Consider the following 21,586-nt stretch of genomic DNA (forward strand, 5'->3'; position numbering starts at 1 on the left):
CAAAGTCCCGACGTTTGGCTTCGACTATATCTGCACTGTTCGGTTCAGGTTATCTGAGGTCCTCGAGCCTCTTACATGGCGGTCACATATGCCTCTATGCAGCCACAAGCACGGGAATTCAATTGACCTCTTTCTGTGTCTCGAACCTGTTCTACGGCCACCCTTAGATGAATTATATCAGATCGCCAAGCCGTCTGATCTCTGCTATGGGTCTGCTGACAGAGTCTCAGTAGCAGGTGAGGCGGATTCTATGTTCAGACGAATGATCAGCTTGATACATATGTCTGGCATAGTAGGTTTCCGATATCTCTTGGCGACTGGTTTAGAACATGGCGCGTTATCCAAGAATGTCATTCCAAGCCTGCTTTGCGGAATTGTGACGCTGTTTGAAGTGTATGACGGAGGGCTCGACCGAATCTTGGATCGCAAAGAGACGAAATCAAACGACTCACGGCGCGACTACCTTACGCTGATGAAAATACTTCTATCCGAACTAGAATTCGCCATCGTCATCTTACGGAGAAGTGGTGGGTGGTGTGATGTACTGACAAAGATGGAGCGCGCCAGCTATGCAATTGCAGCACATTTGAAGCTCATTCACAACTCGGCTTCCCACAAAGCTGTATTTCCAGATTGGGAAGATGAACTTCTCGGCAAGATTGAGTCTGGGGGGCTTTGTAGCATTCCGCACGGAAGAGCTCGCTCTTTGACAGAAGGGGTTGATGCGAGGGTCGCCGAGGCTGACATCGAATTTTTCTTTTCAGGGTTGCAGTGCGACTCAGAAGGAGTCTACGAATTGCCCAGCTCATCCGGACCTCACAGAATGAAGAAGGCTGTTGTTGAGTCTATCTTATCGACTCATTATCTCTCGCTTGCGTTTAACATTGAAGAAATTCTCCTTGAGGCCTTTGGTGTCACCGGACGATTACATCTCTTTGAGCTTCAGCCTCAGGGCCAGGTCAACCTCGGTCATGTTGACATATTCATGACATGCAACTATTCTTTGCTCCATGCTGAGTACCTCCTCGACCCCAGTTATGTGCGGATCGTCTCAGACAATATGGCACGTACATTCAATACAGCAGCTCACTACTTATTCACATGGTACGAAAAGTACGAAAAGGAAAGAATGGTTTCTCTGGAAGTGGATCGCCAAATTATTTTCAACTTGTCGTACACTCTAGCTCTTGAGTTAGCCCTTCATCTAAATCGTCGATCACAACCGGAAATGGAATACAGATTTGAGCAGGATCTCATCATTTCTGCAATGCACGAACTGGACGTTGTGCGTGACGTTTGGGCTAGGTTATGCAAATTGGCGCAATCTCTCAACAGTACCGACCCGAGCGGGAGATGCTCTTTGCACTACAGATTTGGACCGCAGCACGAAGACGACAGCATTACCGAACTGGTATTCGACTTCAGGGACAACGACGGATTTGAGCGGAGGGAGACACTATACCGTGGTCCTCGCCATCCCCATCCAGATAATCGACCATGTGACATTCCCGACGACTGCGTTTTGTGCCACATCAGAAGCAAACGGCATCGGGAGTCATTCACACAAGAGTCCTAGAGTGACAACGACCCTAGCGAGCAGAATTAGCACGGTTGATGGGATCTGGCCAAGCATGAGCCTCAAGGTTGGACCTTAGCGTTGGATCTTACAAAGCCTGAATTGGCATCTTACACCTTCAGGAGTCAGGAATTGGGCGCAGAGGTGTGCGAATGAGTTCAATAGAGGGCGGATTCGAGAGTGACTAACGAAATGAGTTGACGAGGCGGCCATAGTTATGGCTAGGCGCTTTCCCTGGTGTCCATGCGTAGGGAGTTCGTGAACCAACATATATCAAGACTGTGTTTCTTCATATCCCAGACTTGTCTGCACTGGTCAACGACAAAAAACACTTCTCAGGTATCAATTTTGTTGGAGTTACCCTTCCTGAATCCGTAGTCCCTCCATGCCTCTTCGAATCCCACGCTTCTCGCCCACCTCTCGCCGTTTTCGGGCTGCACGCTGTCCAGCACCATCATTGCCAGCCGCCGCCACATGTCTCCCTTTATCTTCCATCTGTCGTCGTCCTTGTTTTCTCCGTTAGCTCTGTCACCGTTTACTTGACCGTTGACATGTCCATTGGTCTCCCGGGGCGATGACGTGTTGATATTGTTCTCAAATGGAGCGCACACATTCTCCCCGTTCGCCAGAGCGCGGACAAATTTCGCCGTGTGCCCATCATCCATAAACCGACTCGACGTGGTGTACATCTCATCCCAGCAAAGTACCTCCCCGCCGTTGGGCGGATAGTCCGCGATCTCCTCGAGCAGGAGCTCCGGAGACCTCCGTGACGCGTACAGCGCCAGATCCAGCCGTCCCTTCCACTCGACCAGCTTCGCTTTCATGGGCGGGGTGATCCAGTCCTGCGCAAGGAACACGCTGAGGAAGATGCTGGAATTCACGGCGTGCATGTAGAAGAAGTCCATCTTGACCACCCTGGGCGGGTTCTGCGCGGCGCCCGTGAAGTACGCGTCCGCGTTGATGACTTCCGCCGCGGCTTCCTCCAGCCGCCCCTCGGTGTAAGGGGGGGATAGCTTCCACTGCGCCGCATAGGCGACCATCTCGGCTTTGGCGCGGGCCAGCACGCCGTCGCGGACCTTTTGCGAGTCGTCCCACTGCGCCGCCGTGAAGACCTTGGCGTCCGCGCGGATCTTGTCCAGCAGGCTCAACATCATGTCTGGGGCCGCAGTCCGGGCGGCCTCGGCGGTGAGCTCGAAGAAGGCGTCCATGTAGGTGGAATGCACGCACGCCTGGGCCAGCGCTTCCGCGGTGGTGGCTTCATCAACAATATCACCTACCGCAACTTCAGGATCGAGAATATTAGCCAGCCCGTTAGTATCACATAGTGCGTGTACGGGCATAATCTGAGCGTTTGTGACACAAGCAGAGTACGTCTCCTCGTCTAGCAATGATCTACCCAGCCCTTAACTGATTACTTTTCTTACTTTAGCTCCAAATATCCAACGTCACATGGGAGAACATAGGAACATCGCACTTCGATGTCGCCTCGATCATATACTGCTCGCCGCTCATCCCGTGTCCCGGACTCAAATTCATCGACGTCAATATCACGACCGTTTATGCTTCGATTGGGAGGCCAAGTTTGCTACAAATCAACCTCTGCGCTAATATGGTCAACTAGAACGCCACCCGGGAGGATATAACTGGGATTCCTTGTCTCGGGTTTGCGCCAAATGATATGCCGAACGTACTATATAGGAATTGGCCGGAGCTGTCGAGCGAGGTCATCCTCAGTGTGACGGTACCCGAGGCGTAGAGGGATAATTATCTGTATCCTGCTCCGAATCCTGCGGCGGTAGGATGTGCTCCACCCCCTTATTGAGCCTTTCTAGGTGAGTACTAGGGATCGGCACAGAGAAGTGACGGTTACATTTGTACTTGTTTAGATCCCGCCAATCGTGGTGGCAATTTCATGTTGCCGGGGTCGATGAGACAATGTAGATAGGGATTTGATCTCTTGCCTGTCATGAATAAAAGATTTGCGAGGTTCAGACCCAACGACGTGGTTATTTCCCTGCCGCTTCAGCATCGCCTATTCGGCTGGCGGCTTGCGTACTGCAATGAACAGGAAGTACGGTCTATGAGCCTCGCCAGTGTCTTCCAATCTAGGCTTCAGGTCCAATCCGTCCCAGGACTCCTTATACGCGGTCAATTCGAATCCGGTGCTCAACAGCAGCGACAAGTACGTTTCCACCGTGCGGTGGTACTTTCGCACCCCCGGAGCCAGCCAGTCCGTGACTCGCAACCCTTCGTCCCAATACTGATTCAGTGGCCAGTACACCGTCCCATTTTCATCACGCTTCCATGATGCGTCCGCCGGAGCTGTGAGGACAGGATGTTCGATGGAGAACACGAACCGTCCACCGTGGATTAGGCACGTGAAGACCTCTGCCAGGAGGTTCCGCAGCGACGGCGTTGGAAGGTAATGGAGCACCAGCGAAGAGTAGACGAGATCGTACGCTCTCGTCGGCAATCGGAGCCCCTCGAGATCTGCGCGTTGGTAACTTATCCCTGGAAACTCCGCATCCGGGGTCATCGCTTGAGCGCGCGCCAACATGTTCTCCGAGAGATCAATGCCATGAGCTGCCCGGGCAGAACCGTGCTTGATTGCCCACCGGCAGAACCATCCGAAGCCGCAGCCCAGGTCCAACACTCGCGCATCGCGAACATCCCCTACTAGGTTGCGTAGGGTCGGCCACTCCGGGGCGCCGTCAAGGCCGTGTTGTGAGCGTGCGAGCTTTTGATATTCGACAAAAAAGGACGGGGTGTCGTAGACGTTTTGTGCCATCGGTGTCCGTCCCGCTATGTGAGAATGGGATCAACAGTCTCTTTGGCAGTGGTCCACGAAAGTATGACTCAGAGATGCCGTTTCATTGATAGGTGATTGGTGGTCGAACTACGGCGTGCGATATAAGCCAGAGCAGTCGGGCCACCAGATCTCGAGGTTTCTATGGGTGACACCTCCTATTCCAATACTTGAGGAGTCTCCACTGAGTAGACCAAAAGCTTTGTAAGATACTAAGAGATGGAAGACATGGAAACCCTCTGAAAGTAGCCATGGTTTGTCGTCAATTTAGCTTATCCAGTGGTATGAAGAAGGGCAACAATGGCGAGATCTTGTGAGAGGAGTCCTGCGTGGGAGACGGGAACAAAGCGATAATATGCTGAACATCGCGGAGACTCATCAAACCCGGATGACCAGCTTCCCGACAAAGTCCTGGCCCCTCAACCGCTCAAACGCCTTGGGTGCATCTTCCCAAGCATACACCTCCTGGATACGAGGATGCAGATCGTACTTTTCGGCCAGAGCGTCCGCCTTCTCGAGCATGGTCCTGCTGTAGATAAGAATTCCTTTCACTGTACCGAATCGATCAGCAGGCCCGGGCGATATGACGATTATTCAATCAACTCACAGGTCTTACCACCCAGCATGAGTGGCATGACGAGGTCCACTGCTTTCGGCGGAGTCAACTGTCCAGCCAAACAGGCCGTGCCGCCTTGTCTCAGAGCTTTGACCGAGGCTTCCACCGTGCCTGGGCCCGCCATGTCGCATACCAGATCGGCTCCCCTTCCATCTGTGAGGCAGAGGACTTCGTCGGCCCAGTCCGGGGTGGTCCGATAGTTGATCAAGTCCGAAGCACCGAGCTTCTTTGCAGTCTGAAGCTTTTCGGCGTTCGAGGACGTGGCGATGACCCTGGCACCGAGCGCGGAAGCGTACTAAGCCACGAGAATTAGCATGGCCGTGCCGAAATGAGTGGAAAGGTCAACTTGCCTGGATGATAGAAGAGCTCACCCCACCCGTCCCCTGTGTCACGACAGTGGCTCCCTTCTTCAGCTCAATGCTGTCCAAGACGTTGATGGCCGTGCCGGCTGCAGTCACCATCGCTGCCGATTCCTCCCAAGAGAGGTTCTTGGGCGCCAAAAGGACACAGTCATCCCCAACCACGATGTATTGAGAAAGGGTGCCATCGACGTCACCTGCACCCAAGACGTTATGAATGCGAATGGCATCCACATCGCTATCGATCCAATCCCTTCCGGGTACCATAATCACCCTCTCCCCGATACGGTCGTGCCACCTGCTGCCGGGGCCGGCCTGGACGATCTCACCGGCGCCGTCGCAGCAAGGCACAAGGCCTGGTAATGTGCGTACGGCATATAAAGGCGAGTCAGCAGCAACGAGAAGATCACGGAAGTTGAGGGCAGCGGCGCGCACCCGAACCAAGACCGAATTTGGCCCAAGGATGGGGATGGGGACATCCTTCAATGAAAGGTTTCCAAGCAGATGCGGCGGCAGATGCGAGCGCGACTCGTCGATAACGTGGATCTGATATGCTGAAGCTATGTCACGTAAGCCGGATGAAATGTCGAATGTGAAGGCGTGACAGTAAGCGATTGCTGGGTCGATACTCCTTTCGAAAGCGAGAACCGAGGATTTATACGTCTTTGCTCTGCCAGCCTCGGACGACCTCTTTTAGTCTATCAACGCGTTCTTGTCCCCTGTAGGTAGCGATGGCCATCTCGCATTTCAAATCAAGGAACTTGTCCCACTAGGGAAGGACCAACGTCGAATGTAGAATCTCCAGACTTCTGTTGAACTATCCAGCGGAACTCCGCCCTGGTGACCGGCCCCATCGAAATGCATGTGCAGAGTGGATCGTTGCCGTGTCCCGTCGTAAGAAATTGCTTCACAGAGCTGCAGCTGCTATGCGTCCGGCATTGTGTTTGCAAGCTACCAAGAGAATGGTCTCATAAGCACCGTAGTCCTGGAGCAGCTTTCCATGACTCCATTTCGTCACATACTCGTGATATGTCATCAGCTTGTCTTCCACGCCAGAGGTGGCTTCGCACCACTCTTGTTCGGACATGTGCCACAGGTTCGCGTCAAGGGACACTGGCATTCTCGCCATAAGAGGTACGGTGTTGCAGACTCCATCCTTGACCAGGGAGTACACACTGTGGACCATGATAGAAATCAGGACCGTGCGCCTGGCGCTCTCCAGTGTTACCCAGCGCAGATATGGAGACTTCCTGTGGAGAATGCCCTCCTGACAAGCCGTGGTTGCCTCCTGCAGTCGTTTCGTCCACGCGGACAGGATGGCGAGCTGTCTTTCGCCTGCATCTCGCTGGCCGACCTCTGCGTCAAAGAGTCGGATAATCTCGTAGAAGATGAGTGCCTGCGTAGCAAGTAAAAGCTCGTCGACACTCCATGACGAAGCCTGGGATGCCAGTCTCGAGACACTGTTGTCCAGCATGGAGAATACCGCTCGCTGATTTCGGGGCGTTCTTTGGCAGTACATGGCGGCGACCCCAAGTAGGTCCTGGTATTCGTGGGGGATGTCGTCGTGATGGGAGCTGTCGTGTACAAAGGGCAATTTACTGCCCTGAACTAGCTGACTTATACAAGCCTGGAGCTGTTGGGTCAAGAATTCAACCTTCTCCTGGCTGATCGGGGACAGTTCTGGAAATTTGAACGAATACCAGGGGCTTGCTCTAGGCATCAGCTGGTGGCGCTTGTTCGGATCAGCGTCGATCCAGGGTGTTTTGGAGACCTTTCTGAGACCTTTGTGAGGAATTAGAGTGGGTATAGCTTAGGGGAATTGGTCATCTACGTGTGTCGTGGTCCAACACCTCGTAAGAGGGTCTCAATAGGTGCGTGGTGTGTTTAACCACTCAGACCTTAATGAGGGATGGGCAATCCCAAAGCGAGTTACCAAGATCTTATTGCAGGGATCGCGACCTCTCGGATAGCAGATTGTTCCTCCATAGGCTTCTCAGACTTCCCCATCATGCTCTGAGTGTCTGTAGTGATTCATCATTTGATGTCTCGAGTTCAGGTGTTGCGCCACATTGGTAGACTTTCTGCCCCATCGCGACAATTTTTGCCGCGAGAGTGCTTCGTAGTCACTTTCGTGGACTGCTTCGTTCATGGCTTTTTGCTGCTCTCGCAGATATCCAGATAGACCTTGACGAGCAAATAATCTTTTCCTGATGTGCCACAATTGGAGGCTGAGTGATTCACTCCGGTACCCGACCCAGACGGAGATGGCAACCACAAGCACGGTAAGAGGCATTGCCGCGGCCCAGAAAATCCACTGACCCTCGTCAAGACTGCGAATGTCCTTTGTGTTCATGCCGAGGAGACTCGCAACAAAGGACATGGGCAGGAAGATGATGGTCACGATCGTGAAGACCAGAATGGCCTTTCCGTGGTCTTCCTGCTGAATCTCGACACTCTGGACCAAGAGCGACCGGATCCGTGGGATGGCATCTAGGATTCGGCTGTACGATTCGAGGTCCTCCCTGCTGTCACGCAATAATTTGCCGTAGAGGGGGAGTTCGAAGTCGTAAAAGAGGGCGTCGCGCGTTGTCGTCGTAGTTTTGAACCCCCGCGGATTTAACTTGTCGTAGTAGTCCGACAAAGTTAACCAGCCTTGTTCCGTGAGATCTGTGACAGCTAGGGCCTCCTCTTCAAGGCTCTGTATCTCTTGCAGAAGGCGGCGTCGGGGTCGATTGTTGATCTCATAAGTCTTCAGAAATCACGTCAGACCCGCACTCAAATCCGAATGTGTCCTAGGGAAAGGCGAGGAGTGGGAAATTTGAGGATACGTACCAGACGGTCAAGCTGTTTCTGATAAATTCCGATCAAGTCCAGTGGATGTCTCTTCGACACTCGGTCCTTCAGATCCCCAAGCAACATCATCAAAAAGTACTCGGGACCCACGGTATCGTAGTGAATGCTACTAGAGAACTCATTGACGCGACTCATCAGCATCAGATTGTTCTTGGCTTCTTCAAATGCTCCTTCAGCCGCGTACCCAAGCTCCACAATATGGTTGATATGTTCAATCTCCATGAAAGAACGAAACTCACGGGGTGACTTTCGATAGGCCTGGTGGGTCGACGAGACGGCGTAGCCAGAGTATGCCATCATGATCAAGATTCGTTCAAAGCCTTTGACCAACCCGTTGGGCAGTCGGTACGTGGACGACTCGAATTTCCGATCACGGCAGGTGCCCGCGATGATGTCGTTTTTCATGGTGCGAAGACTGGTACAATGACTGAGAACTTCGTCTACGAGCCGTTTGGCATCGCATTCCAGCTGGAACGCGGCCACTTCGTCACTCGTCCTGATCCATTCCTTCAAATCCATCTCTGAGACTTCTGTTGCAATGAAATGGGACGCTCGCAAGTGCTGGATAACATCCGCAAGCTGCGAATATGATTGTTGATCCAAACAATCATGGCAACGATTGATGTCGAGTTCAGGAAGTTTCAACTCGGGCTCACCAGACCTTCGAGGGGCGGAGTCCGCTCTCACAACGTAGTAAGTTTCGGTTACCTTAGTGGTGCTTGGTGACTTCGGCGTTGCCTTGTTGGCAGACATCAACTGCTGCAGTCCTTTGATGAAAACCTCGACGGCGTACCAGAACTTTTTGATTACCACCGACGGGTAGTCTTGAGGAAGGAAGAACTCCAACAGCTCCACCAAAATGTCGAAACACAACTGGATTTTGGGGAATATGTCACGGTGCGATTTCATCTCCCCTTCCGCCCTGACCGGCAAAGATTCTTTGCAAAGCGTATTGACTCTCTCTGCAACCGCTTGCTTTGAAGACTCGAGCAGGCCTTTATAGATCGGCCCTTCTTTCTCACTTAGGCCACCGAGCCTGTGGGCCATGACCCGGTTTCCTTGAGTGAGGTTTGAGTCCACCTGGGCGAGGATAAAGTTGAGAACCTGTAAATCAGAAGTATCTTGTAGAATGGCGCTGAGACTCGTCGTCGGATAGCCTCCGGGCAGGAATCGGTCACTTGATTCTCGCCCGACAGTCCCATTAGTTGAAGGCGCAAGGTTTCCAGGTTGTTTTGGCTTCAGATTGCCGGTTGGCCAGAGGAATACCGGTAGCGGCGGGGCTGGCTGTTGGTCGCCTTCATTTTGATTTACCTTCCAAGTAGGTTCTGGTGGCTTGCTCGGTTGTTTCTCTTCTTCCCCTGAGACCCGAGTATCACCGAGCTGTTCCCGCGCCTTGATATCTTCTGTTGCATTGCCTGCCATTTCAGGATTTTTGGACAAGCCTGTAACATTGTGCATCTCTTTCGGGGGATTCTTCAGAGACTCATAAATATCTCTAGGCACATAAAAGATATGATCATATCCACCTGCCCCACGAACCGTATTCGTGATGGTTGTAGGAATGTTCCGGACCTCGTATTTTGGTTGTTTGGGCCTGTGCATTACCCCATAGTGGAAATCTATTTCTGAAGTGGTGTCCTCTCGACGTACCAGAGCTTTCTCCTCTCTGTCTGTGACGCGTCTGCGCGATGAGGATTGCAGCCCAGGTCTTTCAACGTCCGCCAGCTGTCGTGTGTGGCGTTCTGGTCTGCGAGAAGGAATGCCCGATCGGACAGTCGCTTCTGGTGGCGGTTTATAGGGAATTAACGCCCAAGACTCGCCGCGGTGAGTCGATCTCCGTGTGCTCCTCAGGGTACTTGTTCTGATAGGGTCGATCGCAGGATAGGAAATCTGAATATTGCCCTTGGCGCCTCTCTTGTCGGAAACTTTCTTGTGCTTCAATTGCTGTGGCACCTGAAGCTTTGCCTTTTCCTCAGCTGAGGCCTCTGACAGCTCCGACGGAGAGTCGACCAAGTCTTGTGCAGCAGGATCTCGACTGGGAAGAGACCCTGATATCGCGGCGGCGCCAACGTGTTCGCGGTCGACCACACTCGCAGGGCTTATAGTCGCTTCAGAAGATTTGGGTTGATCAAACTGCATCACCTCCGCCACCTCGCGTTCAAGCCGCTGATTACGTTTCTTTTCACGCGGTGATGTGTTTCGTCTTCTTGGTCGCTCTTCAGCTCCTTCCAGAGGCTGTCTTCGGCGGTTTGTTTCTCTGACGATACTTCTCGACGGTCGCTCGTAACGATCGTCTTCACGAGCACGTATGACGAGCTCCTTCCGGTTAGAAAGCCAATCGCCGTCGGGCGGGGTGTATAGCTCACCCCCAGGAGCTAGTGGAGCTTCAGGAGGCGGAGCAGTAGAGCATAGAGAGACCCGAATAGTGACACTAAACTCGGTCTGGCTGCTGATAAACGGTTGCCAGTCCGGGGCGGTGATCTCGATGCCATCCTTGTCTTTCAAATGATACAACTCAGGTAAGTCTCCAAATCTTCGACCGCAAAGCCCCACCACTTTATCCATTACAGCCTATGCAGTGATTAGTTGGGGCATCTGAGCGAGGCAGTATCATTCTAAGGAGCGCTTACAAACCAGGTCCGACATTGTTCCACCGGGAGGAAAAATGTTCTGTCACTCGGGTCTAGGAGTCGGATGATCTGAAGTTCGTTGTTTTGAGCCGTTCTGGTGATGTCCGTCACCTGCACCGAAGGTCCGAGCATGTCGTTAATAGAGTCTGGAGAGCTTGTAACCATGGTCCCTAACCCGTTGTCAGACAGTGCTCCCTTTCCAGATCAAAAGAGTAGGTACCAGAGCTGAACAATAGCGCCCACAGACTATGCACGTGGAGAATTCCTAATGGATCCAGCAACGTCTGGAGTATTTGCCGTTTATCTTGCGACGAAGTATCCTGGTCTTTGTAGACAAATTCAAAGAGGGTCCGAGGACGATGAAAATCCGGATCGGTCCTGGCATCCTCGGCGACCTCTCCACGGATCAGGTACGGTGTTGATATGAAAATCGCCCATTTACTGGGGTTGCCGTTGCCATGCCCATCGCATCGATAGACTCTTTCTTGGAGAAACTTGCCTGTGGCATGAGCTTCCTCCAGCTCGGAACTAGCCTTGGTCAGTAGGATGGATGCGAGGCTGCGTTCGTCTAGATCGATAGAATCAATGGTTGGTACGAAGTTCTATCTAAAGTATAAGCTCAAAATTCTCTGGACCTTGAGAGTATCCATTGCATTGCTTACCTGAAAATCCTGCAACTTTCGAAGCCGCGCTTGCGAGTGGCTGCGCGAGTGGGCGTAGGGTCAGATCTCCCGGCGTCTTTTTCCAGGGGGCAACAGCAGAGTCCAACTCACATCCACTGAAACTGATAACTGTTCTTTTGACCACTATCTCCGGGCTGCGATTGCACGACGGCAATTTCCCGCGCGTCTTGATCAACGTATCTGCGAACACTCAGAATGTTTTGTTTCTCGATCTTCTCAATGTGATGCCGGTGGCGTGCGACTTCCAACCACTGGATCTTGTTGAGCGTGGACTGTTTGGCGAGGCCCTGCGAAATGAAGTTTGAGCCGCCAGCGATGTCTTGAAGCTCGACATCAAGGACATTGTCAGGTTTTCGATAATAATCAGTGGAGCTCGGTGATCTGGACGGTCTTCTGTCCTCGTAATACCGCGTGTCAGATCCGTCGCTATCCCGCCTGCGAATGACAATGGATTGCCTGCTAGAGCTGGACGGAGAGCGCGTATACGGCATTGCAATTTATCCGCTTGAGAGGATATTACTACCTGGAAGATTTGCAACTCGAAGGCGCACTTGCTCGAACGTGGACGTGCGTTGGCGGTGATGTTTGCTTGCCCTTCAGACTGTCGACAAGTCGATAGCGAGAGAAGTGGCTCTGAGCGACCGGCTATTGTGTACAGCCTTATGCTGGCCTTAAAGTCGGAACGGCAACCAAAGAGAGAAAAGTATCACTTCGACGCTTGACGTGTTCGAGATTTCAGAGATAAGCCAATCTCGTTCCATTTGAGGTGTCCGTAGCCGTGGAAAGGATAAGGAACAAAGTAGACAGGCTACAGGATATTGGCGACCAAGGTGAACCGCACGCATATCAACTGACATCGTGGAAGCTCTCGACTCTCGCTTAAGCATCACCACCTACCAATGACTGCTTCTGGCAGCTCAAAATTAGAACGCAAAGTGTACAGGCCTGGTGATGTGTGACTGGGGTCAACGCAGACCGGTGAGAAACTCGCCCCGCCACCATAAAGCTAGGCCGCCAAGGGGCATTTTTGGCGAGAAGTGACAGCGACGGACGTGGGGGCCAGTGATATACCCCAGTATATCGAAGTGCGCCGCAGCTGGGGGGCTTGGTAGGCAGCCATGATCCACCTAAGCACGTATTTGCAACCCTTGCGAATTCCGCTCTGAAAATCGAGAGTGTACGAGTGTTTGAATACTACAGCTAGATGCAACACCAGAGATGGTCCGTAGGAAAGAGAGGCTGAAGGACGGCACTTCAAATTTGCTGGGTAACCACACCTTCCGCCCTTTATGGGGAGGCTCCCTGGGGCTCCGAGGTTAGGCTTAAGAATGCCCTGGGGCTGCTCCCAGGGACTCATCCGCTAGTTATGGGAGGCTGACTTCCACGCCGCCCGGCCCGTCCCCAAACACCCTTTCCGTGGACCACCTATTGCGATGTTCATGCTGGCATACCCTCTTGCATTACCAACATCATACCACTGTGCCTTCGGAGCTCTTTCTCCAGCTTAGATACATCGTCATAATGTCTAAGTACACAATGCTACGTTGGATGTTCCCATGTCTCTTCCAGCACCAGATCCTTCCAATTTCTTCCCGTGCGCCTCGTAGGTGGCGACCACGAAACCCAGGGCGAGGACGGTCCAGAGAAGTAGCTGCCACCATCGTCGGTCCTTGATCTTCGCGATATAGGCAGTAGTAAGGCTAAAGACTGCGCCTGGGGACCCTTTCGCGTTCCAGATGCCCGTGCAAATCACCCCGCTGTTATGGCTATGCTTGTCTTTGCCGAGGAATAGGACCACGCCGGCGAGAATCAGGATGATCCAGAAGCTGATAATGATCATCTGGACCATGAAGGTATACGCGGAATTGAGCTGATCAGCCACGTCCGCAGGAACCGCAATGGCGTCTCGAGACCCACTTGCCGTGGGCATTGAGAAGCGGCGCCAGAGGTGATAGCTCTAGCGCGGCGGATCGAGTGACGAAAGAACCATGGTGTCGAGTGTGATGAGTGTGCGACTGAGACTCGAATTTCAGATCGCAAAATATCAGCCACAGGCAGAGCACTCTACGCTGCCAGCACACGAGGAATCCGGTATATACGCCATTGCGGTGGTAGACGAAGGCGCCGACCACTGAAGCACATTGATCTCGTCCATTTTCAGCCGCGATTTGCCGATATTTGGGCTCTGTGGTATCACCACCATTCTTACGCCAGAAGCCTTTACTCAATAAGGAGTAGGATGTGCCCCTCAGAGAGGAAGTGGTCTTCTCAGCCTACCACAGAAGAGTGACGAGTTGTCCAGGCTCTTCGTGGGCATCACGACTGGGTCTGCCATGTAGCCCCGATGCCCAGGGTCTTCCTGGTCGCGGTCTCCTGTAACAGCGATAATACCGTACTGCAGAAAGACGGATCCGCGAGCATGGGTTTTGGACATGGTTCGTCGCAAGGAGTGCTCGGGCAAGGCAAGCTCGTTCTTGGTCGATTGGCGAAAGCGGTGTTCCTTGCCACTGCTCATCCAATGGTGATGGTTAAGGCCGTTGAAAGAGCCCGTCCTGTCGCCTCATCGTCGATATCTGGAGCATGTCCATTGGACAGGAAAATTCCGAGGGGTCGTCGCCTGCGGCAGCTGGAAACGAGAGAAGGAAGCTGCTGCAGCACGCACACCTCAAGTAGGTGATGGGCAGCTCCAGGTTCGGGGACAGGCGTTGGCGACTCGGGGGCTGCGCTCTAGCCTCTCATGCCCTAGCCTTGCGCCGGTCGGCGTCCTTATTTACGTCAATTAACCGCCGAAGTCCCAGGGCTTGCCTCTAATAGGCACGCTGACTACGAGTTTTGGCAGCGGGGCGGACCGCCCACCAGAAGAACCTCTTTGAAAGTTTCTGCATGCGACTGCTTTCAGCAAGCTGAGAGCCTCACGCCGACCTCAATTCTCAACTCTTGCCGAGGACTCGGTCCGCTGCCTCGCTGAAAAGGGCCAGTATAGTACTGTACCAGGCTAATGATGCAAGCCACGCGCCTCGAGGTGACAGCGCACCACACCGCACCGCAGTCGTCCTGTCATTGCAACAATCCACCATCGCCCTTGAAGGCAGAAGGGAGAAGACAGCGTGGCGATGACGAAGCAGGTCGGTTGTTTAGAGCCCAATTCACTTCCCAGCCACGTCCACAGAGATGCAGAGTCTCCTCCGGATCTTGCCTGGCCCGGCACAGAGGTACATAAGAGTCTCCTCACGGGTCCGCAACATGACCTGATGGCAGATGCTGGATCAGACACACTTTCGTTGAATCCTCGTCGTTCGCAGGAAGTTCAGTAGGTCTCGCTTTGCGCACTCGTTTGACGCCGGAGCCCGGGCCTCGTCTCCCTCAGCCTGATCATGGCGTTCAGCCTCTTCGTCGCTCTATCTGCTTGTTGCGGGCACCCGGTCATTGCTCAGATTCTGTCCAAGAGCACCCCTTCTGCTCCAGACCATCCCTCTGAAGTCTTGTCGGGCGATGTCTGGTCCACGACTCATTCTACTCACCCCCTCCCAATTGGCCAGACTCCTACATGGCTGCCCGCCACTTATGCTCCGGACCGCTGGTCCTCTCTCTCTCTCTCTCTCTCTCTCTCTCTCTCTCTCTCTCTGAAGAGCCGTCTTCTCAAGAGCCTACTTGGCCATATAGCCATACATGGTCGACAACATATCAGCCAGGCCTTTCTAGCCCCTCAATTTCCATCAACGAACCCGGGTGGACCTGGTCTTCGGCCGTGAAGACGGAGTATTCGTGGGCCCCATCAAGCATCCATACTTCGAAAGCTTGGTCCTCTGTACCCGGTTGGCCCTCATCTTCACCTCCACCTGCTCCAACTCTGCCCTCGCTCAATGACGCCCTGATCGCCGCCGGAGCAGCTAAGTTTGCCGCCCTGATTCAGTCGGACCCTATCGTGTCCGCCGTTTACACAGCTGGGTTCCGACAGTGTTAGCACCACTCGATGGCTATCTTGACGACGCGTCTAATACAACCAGCATCAGCAAATGCGCCAGTCTAACCCCCCAACAGCAGCAGCAACTGCTGCTTCACGCCGCTCAGAACCAGAGCGAAATCAACGGCTTGCGCACACCTCCAGGTAGCGTAGTGGCAACGAAAGATCCTGCTGCGAATCTCAGAGGAGCTACTCAGAAGGTTGTTTCTAATCCGCCCAAAAATAAGACCACATCTACTAGTAGCAAGCGATGGGATCTACGTCTTGCCGCCAGGCAGGTTACCATCAGCAACTCGACGACGCTGGACAATATGTTCTCAGGATTGGGCAATTCGGTGGGCATTTTGACTGGGGACATTCCCTATGCTGGTGGTTTGATTCATACCACCGACGGGTAAGTGGCAAATCCCTCGTCACGGACAGAGCTGACATGGTCAGCCAGTCTTTTCACTGTGCCTATCAGCTTATCCTCGACCTCTCAATACATTGGCCAGACGACATTCACCTCCCTGACCAACGCAACAAACCAGACTTCGATCTTGGATTCAATGCCGCTCGTTACAGTCTTTATTCCAAGCAACGAAGCTTTCGCTGCAGTGAACGTATCACCCACATCGCCCAATATTGCTTCGGTCTTATCGGGACACGTTTTGCAGAATTTTGCAGGCTACCTTCCGGCACTGAGTAACGGCACCAGCTACATCACGCAGGCTGGCACAACCGTCACAGTAGCCATCTGAACCGACGACTACTTCATCAACAATGCAAAGGCTATCTCGTCAAACCTGATTCTGGGGAACGAAGTTGCTCACATAATCGATTCGGTGGGCGATTCATCTTTCCCTTTTCCCTGTTTTGGCGCGCTGGAATGCGCTCACCATGATCCGTCGATGAATAGCTGGCTGACGAACCTATAGGTCCTAGCGCCTCCCATTGCGCCTTACACGGGCTCTGCCTCGTCTCTTATTTGTGGGGGACTCGCACGACTCCTGATCCCGTCCCTCGCTTTAATCGCGTCCCGTTTTTGAATTGCATGAGTTATGACTCCGGAATATAATTGCCAAGGGAGAAGATAATGTCGAGGTAAAAGAGTGAGGAACCTCCGATCTAGTGCCTGTCAGCCTTCTGATGACGGACCGCGATTGTTAGGCCGGGTCGTCGGACGATCATACTCGACTTTCAGTAAACTTTCATAGTAAATAGGAATAATCAATCACATGTTGTCATGTCACAGCAGGTAGCCACACCTAAAAGCAGTTGTTTGCCAGCACCCCGGGAGGGGGGGGGACCTTGCCGGCATTGACGACATCTCGAAGCTACTCAATACCCTTAATAAATCGTCCACCTGATCGAACCCGGCACGCTAGCAGGAAGCACTGCAGAAATACGTCAAGCAGCCATTGCACCGTCAGTCTGCGCGCAGTCTACATCTCTGAAGTTCTTGACATATCATTGCCCTGAGAAGATGCGTCGCTAAAGCCTAGTGACGTTATGAGCAAACCGTCTAATTCAACTTTTTTCCAACCAAGAAATGCCACTCTCACCGGCGGACGCGACACCAGATAGAATTTGCGCACGTCGGCATAAACCATACTACATCTGAGAGGTCCCTTCGTGACGTTGCCCGGGTTGTCCAGGGGCGTCCTAGCTTAGAAATTGGGCGCCAATTGAGACAGCTCCTCGCCGCCGGGTGCCCACTACTACTTGCTCCAAGCCCTTTGACAGCCTGAGCCCGTGGTAACGTTTGCCAATTACAGTGAAGAGCAAAAAATCCAAAAAATCAGCAAGTGTGCCGAGCGCGCAACGACAGAACAACAGCGAAAAACGTTTATGCTAATTACTCAACAGCAACGCTCTCAGGTAGTAATTTTTATACGTTCCCTAGGATTAGTTTGAATTTTCTATCAATTGATACTCGTCTCGTAGCGTAATTCGTGTTTCTCGTGGAGATCTTAATGCCCATACATTTGACCTTTTCGCTATATATCGAGAGATTCCCGGCTATCTAGGGCCTCTACGACCTATCCTATGCTATTTCCTAGTAGATTTGATAGTTCTCTATCTAGTCATAGACGTTGATAGGTCGCTAGGGCTCTATTTATAGTGTAATCTTCGATATAAGAGCGATTTTGGGGTATTTTAGGCACCTTTTAATTACGCTATAAATAGAGCTCTAGGAGACTATCTACGAGTTAATCTAGCTAATATTAGGTGTATATATATAGAAAGAAGTAGGGCGTAGCCTCCGAGCAGGTCTTTGTGCCCCTCCCCCTTCGTTTGCAGACTCAAATGGGCCCTTGCAATTTAACCCAACATTTGCTTGACAATTTGCGTGAACGTACTGTTGACGCCATTGACGACCGTCGCAATAACTTCCTGATACGCGCCGTCCCAAAACATGGAGCCAGCCAGGTTGGGCAGATTCATACCCTTGACCCTCTGGAGAATCGTCTGATACATTGGTACATCGACATAACCAGTTCCTGCTCTTGAGAACGCGGGAGTTCCGATCAGAAGTCTTGGTGAAGCTATACCATTATTGATGTCGACGAAAGAACCCGTTGTGCGTCTGATCCATGAGCTAGAACCGGAACCCGCGGGTTGGACGGCGAGAATGTCATTTGACCACTCCTGTAGACTGGTAAAGAAGCCCTCATTGATCGCGGTGGACTGGCTTGATAGGCCAAGTTGACAGGATGGATTGTTGTAGAATTGCACGGAGAAGAAGTCGATGTAGGGAAGGAGGGAGGGCACAGGTGTCGAGGCTTCGGGACGGGGGCATTGAGGGGCTGCGGAAAGGTAGGATGCGCGATTCGAGGCGGACATGAGCTGGGGAAGAGTGTTGACGAGGCTAAGGAGGTAGGTGGATGCGGAGGGGACTTCATTATCTGCGACGTCGGATAACATTAGCCTCCGCACTCTCGATGAGAGCACCCGGCTATACGATGAAGGTGGCGGGCAGCAGAAAACTCACCGATATCAATCCCATCAAACACAACGCTCCCATACGGCCTCAAGGGGGCAATGGTATCGTTTTGCCCACCGAGGAATAGATCTTAGAGCGTATTCGCGACCTGAACAGCTTGCTCATCATTTCCCACTGTCAAATTGCCTACCGGCCCTCCCAACTTAAGCATAACCTTTTTCCCCATTTGCTGACATTGCGCAATTTTACCCGCAAAGCCATCGCCGACGCAGTCTAGAAGGCCGGTTGCGCCGGCGGCTTGTTGGGCGGCGGAGGTGGCCCAGCAGTTTGAAGCCATCTCTCTTCGCGTTAGCATTAGAAAGCGGTCTCAGGAAGGGTAACGGTTTGAAGTCCCGGCAAGACCGATACATCCTTCCGGAGATGCTTACGTTCATAGATGGATATGCTCCATTGGCGCCGGAGACCAAGCTTGTCACGAATGCGATGATGATTATGTCGATGGAGGGATCAGAGCAGACCTGAGTCAGGGATATCACCGGGGTGAGATCCGTTTGGGAATAATAAACCGCGTTGAGGTCTGTGGCCGCTGGGTCGAACATGTACGTTGTCGAAGTAGAGGTGTATACCGGATGATCTGGAACAAGGCTTCGCGAGGTAGTGTACGAGGTTGGAGACGCTGGAAGTGTGTTGAGATTCGTGACGGGTAAGATCGACTGTTGACTTGCCGCGGAGATAGGGGCTGGTGTCGCCGAGGGAGTAGCGGTTGAGAGCAGTGCATTGACATTGAATTGCGTGGCCAACAATTGGATCAGTTGTTCGACTGCCCTCCCGATCTCACTGATCAGCTCATTGATCTGCTCTGAGAAGTCTTCGGAGGGAGCTGGGCGTTGGCTGGGGACTAGTGGCTGGCAGTAGCCTGCGGGACCGGTTCGAAACGTCGAATCCCTTTTGGCATGCAGATACTACTCTTGAAGGCTGTCCAGCGTGCTGCGTAATGAAAGGACGACGTTGATATACACGAAGAAAGTGAGTAAGCGGGCAAGTCTAGAGCGTGTGGCCCTTGCGATGGTACTTGACGGGAGAACAAAAATAAACGCCTTCTTCAAACCTGCCAACATTGACTTATACCCTCAAGATGGACATGGTTGGTGACTTCCGAGACACCTCCATACCAGAAGGAAACTGTCGGCGTGAAGTCTTAGATTCAAGTATGAGGTTCCAGGAATGTGCACGCCCAGTCTCCCATGGATCGACCTCACGGTCAGTGCATGGTTGCATTCCAATGCGGAGGAAGATGGATGCTTTATGACCAAACGACGGACACGAAAGGGTTGTTATATAAGCCTGCCACACTGGCCAACCACCTCTCAGGCGGCATCTGGGATGGATGGCTGTTCGCGATGTTGTGAACATGTGATGTTGGGCTGCCTCTACTACCCCGTAGCAGCGGCGATGGCGACATTTTGCTTGATGTGAGCGGGGACGAGACGAGCTTCTCCTCACTCTGAGGCCTGACTTCTGACGTGAGCCAATGTGGTCAGATATTTGCCGATGCTGGCAAGGATCCCCCGTTTACTGGGGTTCTGGGGATACAGGGATAAAAAGGGCGTTCCACGTCAGTCACAGTCCCATGTCCTCACGAAGAAATATAGATCCCTTACATAGAAGGGAGACAGGACTGACATTGCCCGCTCAGGGCACACTACCTCGTTTTGCATTGCATCTTCGAGCTTGGGCGTTTTCCACTTTGCTATGTCTTACGACACAAGATCTGCCCGCTAGGAATGGCAAGGAATGCATCCTGATCCGTGCCCCATCTCTTCCAGCCTTCGGAGATGTTCTTGATCTCATCTTCCGTCGCGAATCCCTCCCGGACCGCCGTCCCCGTGAACCCGGGCTGCAAGATTCTCCCGGCCCAGCTCTGAGAGAACTGCGCCACTCGCTGCCCGGCATATCTCCAGCAGTCCCACGTGGCGGTGATTTCATCTGGCGAGAAACCAGCTTGTCTGGCCCACACGTGACAGTATCGACCTGCGTTGGGTTCTCCTCCATTCGTCTTCGCGACTCTCTGGTAGAGATCTGCCCACCTGGCGATCTCGGGCGTCTCTGGATACCAGGCGAACGACTTGTAGTCTGCTTCTCGAGCAGCTACGATGCCGCCTGGCTTGGCGACTCTTCGCATCTCCTTCAATATGCCCACCGGGTCTTTGACGTGTTGCAGGACTTGATGACAAAAGACAATGTCAAAAGAGTTGTCCGCAAACGGTAAGCCATTGGCATCGATCTTTTGGAATGTGATGTTCGTCAACCCTCTCGAGGAGGCGTACTGGGAAGCTTGCTCGAGGACAGACTCGACAGCGTCACCACCGATGACCTTGCCCTCTGGTACGAAGGTTGCTAGGTCTGCAGTGATGGTACCCGGACCGCACCCGACATCGAGAATGATGTGATTGGGTTTAATATGTGGGAGCAGAAATGCTGCTGAGTCTTGCGCTGTTCGACGTGCATGGTCCTCGACCACTGATTTGTGATGGCCATGGGAATAGACCGCTTGCTCTTTCGCCATGTCGTACCAGATAGTCTCGAAGGACACTTCACCAAGATTATATAAGCTCTTAGAAGCACTGTATTTTGCAACTGCCACTGGATTTATGGGGGACACCGGTTGGATGACAGCAGGATACGAGAGTGAGCCCTGTTATATCTTCATGGCAATATTGGAGGAATCGATCAGCGATGCCGATATCGGCAGCATCCAATTGCACTGAATGGCTGTCGTCTGGGAGCTTAGTTAATCCTCATTTCTGTTATTCGCAGATGCGATTGGAGACGGGCCCGGCTGGATCGTCGAAGAGTGTGCCGGTTTGACTCTTCTGAGGGTATGGATGTTGGTTCTTGTGGATTGAATGGTGAGGACGCGACCAACTCAGGGGAGTGATACCCATGCCGCTTTAAATAGATACTGCCAAGGCGCTAGCACCAAGGGTACTGAAAATGCCGGGTCAAAAGCAGCGTGACCGAGACTGTCTCGGTGTCGGTTCCAACTCATCAACTCCTGTCGTCTGACCTTTTCCCCTTCGTCGATAACTTCATATTGTCTGCACCATTATTGACATGCCAGTGTAGGGGAAGTCGGAGCTCCATGGCACTCCATCTCTGCCATGAATTGCAAG

The 21,586-nt window shown here is 52.7% G+C and overlaps 8 protein-coding genes across 9 annotated transcripts; 2 read left to right on the forward strand and 6 right to left on the reverse strand.

Moving 5' to 3' along the window:
• Window positions 1-280: 280 nt before the first annotated feature.
• PV07_01524 (uncharacterized protein) lies at window positions 281-1,576 on the forward strand (the record flags this gene model as incomplete). The annotated part of the gene is made up of 1 exon (XM_016388055.1): window positions 281-1,576. The coding sequence occupies one exon, from the start codon at window positions 281-283 to the stop codon at window positions 1,574-1,576; it is 1,296 nt and encodes a 431-aa protein (XP_016254983.1).
• A 2,032-nt stretch (window positions 1,577-3,608) lies between these two features.
• On the reverse strand, window positions 3,609-4,364 carry PV07_01525 (uncharacterized protein; the record flags this gene model as incomplete). Its single annotated transcript, XM_016388056.1, has 1 exon — window positions 3,609-4,364. One exon carries the CDS (start codon window positions 4,362-4,364, stop codon window positions 3,609-3,611), a length of 756 nt encoding a protein of 251 aa, XP_016254984.1.
• Window positions 4,365-4,760: 396 nt separating this feature from the next.
• Window positions 4,761-7,077, reverse strand: PV07_01526 (uncharacterized protein; the record flags this gene model as incomplete). Its single annotated transcript, XM_016388057.1, has 4 exons — window positions 4,761-4,933; window positions 4,990-5,293; window positions 5,370-6,047; window positions 6,313-7,077. The coding sequence occupies 4 exons, from the start codon at window positions 7,075-7,077 to the stop codon at window positions 4,761-4,763; spliced, it is 1,920 nt and encodes a 639-aa protein (XP_016254985.1).
• Window positions 7,078-7,350: 273 nt separating this feature from the next.
• PV07_01527 lies at window positions 7,351-12,322 on the reverse strand (the record flags this gene model as incomplete). 2 transcript variants are annotated; one of them, XM_016388058.1, is made up of 6 exons in its annotated part: window positions 11,614-12,322; window positions 11,503-11,542; window positions 11,061-11,442; window positions 10,841-11,010; window positions 8,190-10,781; window positions 7,351-8,106 (listed from the first exon to the last, which is right to left on the reverse strand). In XM_016388058.1, the coding sequence occupies exons 1-6, from the start codon at window positions 12,012-12,014 to the stop codon at window positions 7,351-7,353; spliced, it is 4,341 nt and encodes a 1,446-aa protein (XP_016254986.1). In that variant the 5' UTR covers window positions 12,015-12,322. The 2 variants fall into 2 exon arrangements, with proteins under 2 accessions (XP_016254986.1, XP_016254987.1); XM_016388059.1 differs by lacking the exon at window positions 11,614-12,322 and having other exon boundaries at window positions 11,503-11,579.
• A 726-nt stretch (window positions 12,323-13,048) lies between these two features.
• On the reverse strand, window positions 13,049-13,453 carry PV07_01528 (uncharacterized protein; the record flags this gene model as incomplete). The annotated part of the gene is made up of 1 exon (XM_016388060.1): window positions 13,049-13,453. The coding sequence occupies one exon, from the start codon at window positions 13,451-13,453 to the stop codon at window positions 13,049-13,051; it is 405 nt and encodes a 134-aa protein (XP_016254988.1).
• Window positions 13,454-15,798: 2,345 nt separating this feature from the next.
• On the forward strand, window positions 15,799-16,227 carry PV07_01529 (uncharacterized protein; the record flags this gene model as incomplete). Its single annotated transcript, XM_016388061.1, has 2 exons — window positions 15,799-15,881; window positions 15,930-16,227. The coding sequence occupies 2 exons, from the start codon at window positions 15,799-15,801 to the stop codon at window positions 16,225-16,227; spliced, it is 381 nt and encodes a 126-aa protein (XP_016254989.1).
• Window positions 16,228-17,791: 1,564 nt separating this feature from the next.
• Window positions 17,792-18,313, reverse strand: PV07_01530 (uncharacterized protein; the record flags this gene model as incomplete). Its single annotated transcript, XM_016388062.1, has 1 exon — window positions 17,792-18,313. The coding sequence occupies one exon, from the start codon at window positions 18,311-18,313 to the stop codon at window positions 17,792-17,794; it is 522 nt and encodes a 173-aa protein (XP_016254990.1).
• Window positions 18,314-20,052: 1,739 nt separating this feature from the next.
• PV07_01531 (uncharacterized protein) lies at window positions 20,053-21,292 on the reverse strand. Its single transcript, XM_016388063.1, has one exon. It carries the CDS (start codon window positions 20,977-20,979, stop codon window positions 20,164-20,166), a length of 816 nt encoding a protein of 271 aa, XP_016254991.1. The 5' UTR covers window positions 20,980-21,292; the 3' UTR covers window positions 20,053-20,163.
• Between the last annotated feature and the right edge of the window lie 294 nt (window positions 21,293-21,586).

Source organism: Cladophialophora immunda (genome assembly GCF_000835495.1).
Source record: "Cladophialophora immunda strain CBS 83496 unplaced genomic scaffold supercont1.1, whole genome shotgun sequence".
Lineage (NCBI taxonomy): Eukaryota > Fungi > Ascomycota > Eurotiomycetes > Chaetothyriales > Herpotrichiellaceae > Cladophialophora > Cladophialophora immunda.

Excerpts from the sequence above, each read along its gene's own strand:
- PV07_01531 (XM_016388063.1), bottom strand. The coding sequence starts at position 20,979 with ATGGCGAAAGAGCAAGCGGTCTATTCCCATGGCCATCACAAATCAGTG.